The sequence below is a fragment of the Haliotis cracherodii genome, unplaced genomic scaffold, assembly GCF_022045235.1.
Source record: "Haliotis cracherodii isolate W230 unplaced genomic scaffold, xgHalCrac1.p SCAF_5, whole genome shotgun sequence".
Classification (NCBI taxonomy): Eukaryota; Metazoa; Mollusca; class Gastropoda; order Lepetellida; family Haliotidae; genus Haliotis; species Haliotis cracherodii.
Window position 1 is genome coordinate 52,642,871 of NW_027266308.1, and position 10,361 is coordinate 52,653,231.

The following is a 10,361-nucleotide window of genomic DNA, read 5'->3' on the forward strand; positions in this document are numbered from 1 at the left end:
CTTTATACTTAAAGGCATCAGGTTTGTCTGTCATAAGACCCCGAAACAAATATGTCCAACACAGCCCAATATTTGGCTCTTGGCTCCTTGTTCTTATATTTTATAAGTATTGTTTAAACAACTGTTTTTTTCTGTAAAATATGTTCATTTCAGAAATTAGATGTTATTCTAGCATTAGGTCTGTGGTACGTTTACTGCATCAGCATTACATTAAAACGATATTACATTTTATAAATCCATACAGAGGAAATGCTTAACATTTATCTTTTAAGGAAGAGTGCAGGACGACTTGCTTTATACATATAAATGTGGACATATATGTATGGACATTTGGATGATACAGATATACCTCCTTAAAGATAGTGTTCGTAGATGACTGTAGAAAATGGAATAATTATGTGAGTAATCGGGTTAATACCACGTTCAGCAATATTTAGCCATATTGCGATATTGGTTTCCAACATACAAGACGGACCATGAAATTATGACTTGAATTTGGACCTGACTTTCTGGTGTGATGTAACACCCCAGAATCTCCGGTAGAAAAAGGTCTCAAAGCACGAATTAAGATCACGAGATGATACTGATGTATGCATCTGGACATATATTTGCGTAGTATTACTACCTTAATTCATCAGTATATATGTATTTTGCAAAAAAGGATATTATAGGATCGACGCTGACATGCGCATATAACCTATTCACCAGTGCTGTAATATTTCATTTCTTCTGACACATATCGACACGAGAAATTATATTTAAATTTAAAAGGAGCCCAAGTGGGATAGAATTTTGAATCTGAACCTGTTGAACAAGGCTTGTTTCATTTTGGGCTATAGCATTGCCGCAAGGCCTGGGCGGAAGGGAACACCTGTTTGCACCCATCAGATACCAATCACAACTTCTCTCTCCAAACGAAAACAAAATACGATAAATGTCGGAAGTGTATCCTTCTAATTTTCTATTTAGATACATGTTTTAACTTTAAAGTAATTATATGTATCTCATGTATTATTGGTATCTGTGATGCTGGTACCGTTTTGTTGCCATTGTGTAGCTTTTGTGGAGTTATTATGAATATCAAATACATGTCTTGAAATATGGACTTGTGAAAGAACTCATCATTGAATCATTTGCATTTAAATTAATGCATATACCATTTACTTGGCGTGTATGGACATATTATCCATCTACTTATACACACTTATTATGGATAAAAAAAAGAATTTCATTGTACTTTATTATTTAAAAAAATACCCGTGAAGATCCGGGTTAGAAAAGGCATTCAACAACCCATGCTTCTACGAAGGCGACTTGGCTCGCTGACTTGGTTGATGCATGTCATCGTATCCCAAATGCGTAGATCGGTGCTCTTGATGATAATGACTAAATGTTTGGTCCAGACTGGATTATTTACGAACCACCGTCATAGAGCTGGTATATTGCTGAGTGCGGCGTTAAACAACAAACAATCAAACAAAATCTATATAATTATTAAACACCTTCCAACAATGAGAAATTAAACTTATATTTTCTAAATATTCTGTTATTTTTATAACATAATTTGATTCATAATTAAATTATTGCGTTGCTTTCTTCCCTGTCATTCAACGTGCATGTTCAAACCCCTAAACTTTTAATATTTCATTTTTCATAAATGGCTACGTTAGTGCGTTGCCTAGATCTCTCGTTACCTACTCACAAGAATAGATTAAAATAATTTGTTTTACTATCATATTTCTGTTTATCTAATTCATAATACGAAATTGATAATTCATTTATAATAGTATAGATCATATTCGTGTATATCACTATCTGATGCTAAGGTTTTATTTCAGAAAATATAATTAATTCAAAATGTAGAAAGATACACAATTTGCCATTATTTGACTTTTAAACTGTACAAAGTATGATATAATGATCAGAATACCTGTAACGGGTAGTATTTAAGAAAGAAATATTTGTCGAGAAGTCCCATTTTTCAGATATGCCCTTCAGTAGTATTATTGCATATCTCCAGAGAGAGGTTTACATTGTAGTTCTCATTATTTGTGTATAATTCAAAAAGCAACATAGAAAATATATATGCTACCATGACGAAAGAATACAGAGTATACATAACTCGCAATTCTATATATTCAGCAAACAGCCCAAAACCGAAACTCCTCAACATATCCGATTACACTGATTAAGGCTGTCCCAGTTCTCCATGCGATACTGACGCCCGTTCGTCTCCCAGACCATACAGAATAAATTTAAAAGGAATCCAGCTCAAGTCTAGAACGATTTGGCAAGCCTAGATTGCCTTAATTCTATCCATGAATGTAAGCATTAATAAAAAAAAAAATATTGTTCTTGTCTGCTTCAGATTATATTTTGTAGATACTTATTTTAACTAGGAAAATTGTACTGACACCGGCGCTGTCCCTATTGAAGCTATCCATAAGAATTTCGAATTGCCGTCCATTGTTCGATGTCAATACATCGATGACAAGTGAGGATATCATAAAGTAATCGTTGATGCCGCGCTACACTTTGATAAAAATTATAATCAAGTTGACTGGTATGTACATTACTACAATGAACATGTACATGATCATGCCCTAATAATCAAAGGCCGTAATGTCAAATACTAATGTATTATTGTGTGATGAATTTAACTGGATCAGTGGTAACATGTGATATTAATATTCCATCAATTTCTTTCCTGGTTGGTCCATCCATGTCTACAAAATGAAAATAATACAATTAAAATGGAGCATAGAACAATTCTTAATTTCAGGCTAGAGCTGTGGAAATCTAGACTTTCCCAATCATTATAGACTTGAGTTGGTCTCATGTTTTACATTATTCTCTTGGGTCAACGTCACAGCTCATACCATACACTAACAAGACCAGCTTGCCCCCCGCCGGAGCGCCTGGATTTTGGTTATATCATCTAACATGGCAAACTCTGCTCTTAAGTAAACAAGAACCTAATCAGCGAGGGGTCCTTTGTCATCCCTATGTGGCTGCTTATAAAAATTTGATATCTTTTCCCAAAGACCTGGTTAATAATATATTTTCTGCTGAATATTCGAAACAAATAGAGTGAGTTGGTACTACATGTACATATGTATACGGTTCTATTTTAAATGACTGCAGCGCTCCATTATGAAAACAATTTGTTTTAACGCCGCTCTCAGCAGTGTTCCAGTGATATATGACGGCGGTCTGTTGTATATGAAATATATGCAAATTGAATCTTGAATCTTGAAAGTTGTAACATGTCCGCAAATAAGTATCACATGCAGTATACAGTATATCAACTGCAATATACTGTATACATCAGTATACAGTGTGTCGCGAGCTCTGCGCTGGGCTGGAGCACACATTTCCTACACCTCTCCCTTCGGCAAACACATCACGAGGGTTGCAACGAGGTCACAGGTCAGGCGTGCACTCGTCAGTTGTCTAATACGGTCAAGAGTAAGATCTTCCGGAAGACCACTGCACTGGAGGTATGTGGATTATTGAGGAGGTACTACGTGTTTGGAACTGGGAGTTGAACACTAAGCACTTTTAGAGAAGAGCTCACAATAAAACGTTATGGACTCGCGGACGGACTTGTGTTTTCATTTCAAGACGTACATTTATCAGGTTGAACTTCCTAACTGTAACAATAACTGAACTTTACGCCTTTTATACACATTTGTGATGGGGCGACAATGCGACAACGAGACATATTTTGACCTTGAAAATGTCGCGTTACGGCATCGTCGCCCTTTTGTAAAATAAAGAAAAGGATTATCAAAGAGCGACAATGCGAACACGCGACAATGCGAAAAATGGCCAATTGTCGCGCTTTTGTTAATTTTGACACGTTTTGCTTGTTTTTGTAAAGGCGTCAATGCCACAATGCGACAACGAGACAATGTCCCTTCCATAGTAATCCGTGCAAATAAAACTGAGTAATGAAATAGAAGTCTGACATGCCAGTTAAAAGATAGAGTGTTGCAGCTTCTGATTTCATAGATCTTCAAGAAGGGTTATCAATAATGGGATGGGTGATGAGTTCAACTGCATACGCTGTGATTAACAATAATGCTCCGAGTCAATACATTTTGTCAAATGTATGACATGTATTACGTGAATGAACATATTGTTTATACTCGTCCATGTTTTTGAAGGACAAAATAATTTACATGCTCGGTAAAACTGAGGACGGGCATCATTGTGTGTTTCCGTGCTTTGTTCAGGTGAACAATTGACTTGTCCTTGCATGTTTTGTGACGGGTGCCACTTGTGTGGCAGGATACGCTCACCTTTTCCCGAACACCCATTGGATGACCTGAACCACTTCGGATTTTTATCCCACATCAGTCTGATACACCATGATATAACTGAAATACTGAAATACTGTACAGTTGAAAATGATGTTTAATGCGATTACCGTAGTGTGTTACTGCAACTGTTCATATTTTGTGCAGTGATGTTATGTAATATGTAAAAGAAAGCATATTCAATTATCCAACTGATTTGAATAGAATATACTTGCGTCAGTGTATTTTATTAACGCCCCAAATCGTAATTTAAACACATAAAATAACAAATCACACATGGTGCCTTGACTTACTACTAGATTTAATGGGCCACCCCGGAATAAAATAGTTCCCCACAAAGCGAGGAACATATGTTTTAGTAGGTTTACAAGAAATATATTCCAAACAATATCCTCATTAGATGAGAAGATCTTTTGCAGAATTACCTCAGTAAGTAAGTCAATTACAATGACAGAGCGTCGTAATACATTTACATCAAGTACAATACGTCAAAATGGCCGACACGATAAACGGGACGGGAGATATTTTCGAAGTTGTTAATTAACCTGTGGCTATTTCAAGCCTTTGGCATCACTGATCAATTGGCCGATCATTGAAAGGTGATTGTGAAGATGTGTCAAATAGATACTAAGGTAAATTCATAGATTTCTGTAAATTGTCACTGCGACAGTTTGGATTTATTTTCGTGTTTTTTCTCTCTGGGATGGGTTGCAGCGAGGGTATCCTTAAATGGGCTTGCAACCACGCTTCTGTTTGAATTCGTACCAGGGAATTCCAAGGATTTTCCCCAGGAATGTGGAAGTAGTCAGTGTTTACGCCTTTTCAAGATTACAGTCACGTGAAGAACGTCATGTGACCGACCTCGCGCCCAAGTCGTATATCTTGTAAACTTCACATTAAAAAATTAGTTATTGTTATAACCAAATGAAACACAACCCATTATCCGATAGGGGTAACTGTACATAGCCGTTACCACAATAAACTTAGTAACATTGTTTGGTTTGACTTCTTGGCGCGTGTCTGAATTCCATTAACATGTAACATATCCTAAAACTAGCTTATCAGCAAATCTCGCTGCACTGCGCGCGACAGATACTAGAGCAAGGCATGCCAGAAATACGAAACCTAAAGCTTCGGAAAGGAAGCCTTGGACATCACGTGCGTCGGGGGACCAGCGCCATCTGATTGGCCGTTAACAGTTGTACAAGGCGGAGCAAAAAGCATCGTTTTTCCGTCCATTTTACGCTTGAAAAACTCGACCCTTTTCTGGACACTTTCTAGACGCTGACCAATTAATCAATTTTTATGAATTTTTAGTCGTTTTTCCGTCCAATGACCATATACGGGAAAAAACGACGTTTTCGTGTTTGCAGTGTATTGTAGTGAGCATCGGGATTTCTGTTGTTAAATGTCTATTAAACCTTCATATACTGAAATGGACGACCCACTCACGTTGCAGATGTTAGCTTAAAGCAAACTCTCTTTGGTCCTTTGTCTGGAGCAGTCAGAGTAACTGGCGTCGAGTACAGACCAGGCACACCTGGTGTAGTTTCCAATTTGGGATTCGGATCCACCGTCACAGCCACATTACCAGAGGTTGGTCCTGCTGTAAGTGTTGGTGCCACATGACTGTTCAAAACATAAATGTGCACTTATTATCTATATATGTATTACACATCTTTACTTCTTTTATGCAAAGGCTCACTTTCAATAGATCTGAATACAATTGAAGAAAATTTCATCAATAAATAAATCTTGCTTAATTTTCTATCCATTTTTGTTAATGACCGTCATGTGATAAAGAAAACATATCTTCAAACATATGCCCGGTGATATTTTACATATAGTTCATACATTCTTAAATATGTCAGCTACAAGTTGTTACAGTAAAACATGAATGATATGTCTACGTATATTAACTTTCAAAAGTACCTTCCATCAGGGGCTTGTGTATGCACTGGAAAGACACAAGGTGTGCCCTTCACACACTTTATTGTGCCTCCATTTTCCACATTGTTGCCTGCATATTTTGGCTGTTAAAGAAATCACAATGTAGTTATATGGCCGACAGAGGTGTCGAGCATTCGTTAAACAATCCTCAGACAGTGAATAAATGATTATTAGAAATCTATCTTGGTAACTTAGGATTTTCTACGTCCAATGAAAATCATTTCTTAGAAATGTATGTCAAACTTCTGAAAGAAACCTGGTTCACCACTGGGATGCGTTATTTAACATACTGTGGGAAGAAATCACACCATTCAATATAAACTTACAGTGGTTCCCGTGTTATGTGTTGGGCCTGCAAGAGACATAAATATTTGTGTATATATGTAATACAGAATAAACAGGATACTGCTTCCTACTATTTACCATGTACAAAAACACCAATGCACAAGACACAAAGTCGATTAAAAATCCTTAGTCTCTTAAAAACACACGCTAATATCTGTGAAACACATTCTACTATGCTTTATTCTGTATATGCACGAACGAATATGCGACACAGCAATCTTTATAAAATGAAAATTATGAGTTGACAAAACATTCTCCAACCATTATCACATGTAGGGCCTGAGTATCCGAGGGGACAATTGCAGGTGCTTGTTGTTGTTTCAAGTTTCCCTCCATTACTGCAAGGAATAGTCGTTGCTACTGACAACAAAAATAAACAGTATTCTTCAAAGTTAAGTTCCAGTGCTATGCAGTCATTCATATCCGTCCGTGTTTTATCATTTTAGGTTAAATGAGAATTGTTTTCAACTTAAACGTTTATTTAACACAATTCATCAGGAACATGTAAGATATTTGCAGGAAACATGATTGGTGACGTACGAGTTTGACACTTTGGGCCCGTGAAACCAGTCTCACATACACACTCTGCTGTCGTGGGTTGTTTCAAACATGAGCCATGGTTATTGCAGGTTTCACTCGCACACGGATCTGAAGGGCAAACATATATACTTAATATCAATCATGCTGAAACTTAATAAATAAATTGAAAACATGTCAGACTGGTGAGTAGTTCACATGAACACATGACTTTATTGTTAATTTTAATGAAGTCGTATCCGATGAGTTTCGTTTATGGTTGTCTGTAAAAGTGTTCGTTTTACTTGCGTTGGCATTTTACAATAATTGTCATGCATGAGAGGCGCTCAATAGTCCTTTTTGAATATATTGTCACTAAAGTTTTTGTTTGAAAACGAAAATGTTTCCTTCACCTGTCAGTGGAGCCTTAGTTACCTCGAAGCATCTATGCTCCCCAGGTGTCCTGGAAAAAAGGTGAATAATATTTTTTTAGATTAAAAATCAACACATATTTTCATCTGATGTTATGAAACGGGTTCCTCAGAAAAGTAATTAATACGTTATTAAAGCAGATATATAGATGTATGTGTCGTGGGTATTTAATGAACGTGCTTTCTTGCTTTAAATTTGGTCTGACATGTTGCATATTTAGACACATTTATAATCATTCCTATATTAAAACCAATATTTTAAATCTAGATGTACACATATTACTTATGAAATTAAACACACATTCTAAATGAAATAGAGTTAGATGAATCATACTCTGAAACACATAATGGTGTAATGTTTAATCTTGTAATTGAAGCAAATCTATTCAACATTGATATGGATAGAGATATGAATCAGCCATTTGATGTTTAAAACACTGTGGTTGAAATGTAGCCCATTCTATGGAAATGTTTATGATGTGAATAATGTGAACATTACCCGGCATCGACACATATCTGTTTACTTCCAGACGGACCGGGAGTATAAGCCAAATCAGTCACACAATCGGAACCATCTTTTTTTGTCTGGAAAACCACTGTACTGCTGGTAGTTGTAGTGACATGATCGCTGAAATACAAACAATACGCAATTACATATATGTAAACTTGTAAACAAAATAATAAGTAAAATTATTGAACTCACAACTATATTAAGATTATAGTTAAGAAAATATGGATATGTCACCATGATTGAACGTCTTCACAGAATGTTTACAAATCGCAATGATGACAGGTTATTTCAAGCACAATCCTTTGCATGACAGTAAAATTAAGGAAGGATAGATCGTCGATATATTTAAGAATATAAAACGCAGCACCAGCTACAGCCATTACAACCTACCACATGGTAGTTGTCCTTGGTTTTGTATGAATAAGTATATGACATTCAGTCCTGTCGCATACAAGTTTACTTCCATCTGGAGGTGTAGATTTCGTGAACGTCACCTTAGATATAAAAAAAACCAATAAGAATTAATTGCAACCAGAGCAACAAACATCATACTTTCTGTAACATATGCTCAGGACAGTTCAGATGGCAGGCGGGGAAATACATTTTACTTCTATATTTCTGTTATGGTGGTTGACACAGAAGCTACAACTTTAGGGATGCAGGTGTGGCACTGACACGTCCAGGTTCATATTCGGGTTCAGTCAAGTATTTGAATCCACACAGGGAGCAACACAACTCTGGTATTATCTTTCGTACTCTTTTTTTTATCACGTCCAACTTTTAGCAGTCATTTGGTATGGGTTTGAACGACACTTGAATTTACATCCAACACTATCACATCACTTCGATCAGTTCATATTTACCCCAGTGGGTGGAGCCGTGTAGGGTTTGTTTTTAACTTCAACATTGTAACATACACTGCCGTCCCTGGAAGGTAAAAACGGTATAGGAGTATTTAGAAAAAATGAAACATTTTCATAAAACATGATTCTACATTCCAAATTCAACAAATAGTGATGACACCATATATATATATTCGCGCGAAAAAATATATATCCATTGGCAAGAAAGAACCTATTATTAAGAATTATGTTTTCTTTTCATTTCTATGATGGTGAAAAACTGCAATTGATAATTAAGGAGACATAAGGTGATTGAGGAGAACTGAAAAGATGTAGATGGCGTAAAATATGTACCAAATAACTTACACTGACGAGGTTAGTTTGAAGCACACTTTCTTTGTCCCTTGTGTCGGGGCTTTAATGGTAGCCAATGCTTCATAAAGACCAGGCACATCAGTGTTGGAGAGCAGGTGAGAGGGGTCAATTTGCACATTAACATTGCCAGAGGTAGGACCGACGTCTACAGTGGGAGCTACATTTGGGCTGAGGATGTAATAACAGTAATCAGTGGTATTACTGATGACCTACATCATCTGCAAAGGACGCAAAGTACTTCATAACATTTCCTAATGTTTGAAAGGTATTCTCCAATTCTGTTGAAAACATTCAAGTTTTGTTTTCTAGATGTAAACCTGGATCAACTACATGCGAAGCTATAAAACATTATTTGATCATTTTCGTGATGAGAGTCATATTTATTTGCAACTTTGAATGCTAGACCTAAATTTGTAAGACGTTGATCATGACGATTAATGGTTGGTTCTTACTTGCTAGAAGGAGCCTGTGTGTGTACAGGAAAGGTGCAGTCTTTTCCTGTTTCACACTCTATCGTTCCACCATTCTTAATGTTGTTTTCCCCAAATGTTGGCTACAAGAGTGAATATTGGCAACATAGGAAAATAATATGATAAAATGTTATTAATGAATATGGATTTATTTTATCACAATTATTACGTATGTTAACTGAATGTGTTAAATCATAAACAATGATGAGTACATAAAATAGACTAATATGATAACATAGAAACTACTTTCTCTAGGGTTTACCTCTGTGTTTGTGTTGCCTGTGGATTCTAAAAGGCAAAGAATGTTGAAGTTAGATACAAATAATGTACAAATATTGTTTGATTGATTACTTAAAGGGAGTGCAATGTCGATTATCTTTATGAAACACAAATTGATGTTCTTGCTTTGCAAAGTTCTGACTATAGTCCGTGTACACTCAAAGTACTTCAATTTGTTCAGATGACAAATAACTTATGTATATACTCTGATAGCCAAAAAGAACAACAGTTTGTTTCAGTGGCTAAACCTGGTTATTTCTTTGAAAATGTCATTGTTTGGTGATATCATTGCACTGACGTCATCGGTTTCTATTTTGTGT

The 10,361-nt window shown here is 36.1% G+C and overlaps 1 protein-coding gene across 1 annotated transcript in view; it reads right to left on the reverse strand.

Annotated features, from left to right (window-relative positions):
• LOC139443745 (mucin-17-like) overlaps nt 1–10,361 on the reverse strand; it is a 93,051-nt gene that overhangs the window by 49,111 nt on the left and 33,579 nt on the right. Inside the window, exons 30-41 of the mRNA XM_071224669.1 lie at nt 10,025–10,050; nt 9,745–9,845; nt 9,284–9,460; nt 8,939–9,002; nt 8,466–8,569; nt 8,064–8,192; nt 7,547–7,596; nt 7,158–7,265; nt 6,879–6,974; nt 6,599–6,624; nt 6,255–6,355; nt 5,775–5,951 (exon numbers count right to left, since the gene is read on the reverse strand). Of these exons, the coding sequence (XP_071080770.1) occupies nt 5,775–5,951; nt 6,255–6,355; nt 6,599–6,624; nt 6,879–6,974; nt 7,158–7,265; nt 7,547–7,596; nt 8,064–8,192; nt 8,466–8,569; nt 8,939–9,002; nt 9,284–9,460; nt 9,745–9,845; nt 10,025–10,050 (1,159 nt within the window). The remainder of the gene's footprint in view (nt 1–5,774; nt 5,952–6,254; nt 6,356–6,598; nt 6,625–6,878; nt 6,975–7,157; nt 7,266–7,546; nt 7,597–8,063; nt 8,193–8,465; nt 8,570–8,938; nt 9,003–9,283; nt 9,461–9,744; nt 9,846–10,024; nt 10,051–10,361) is intronic.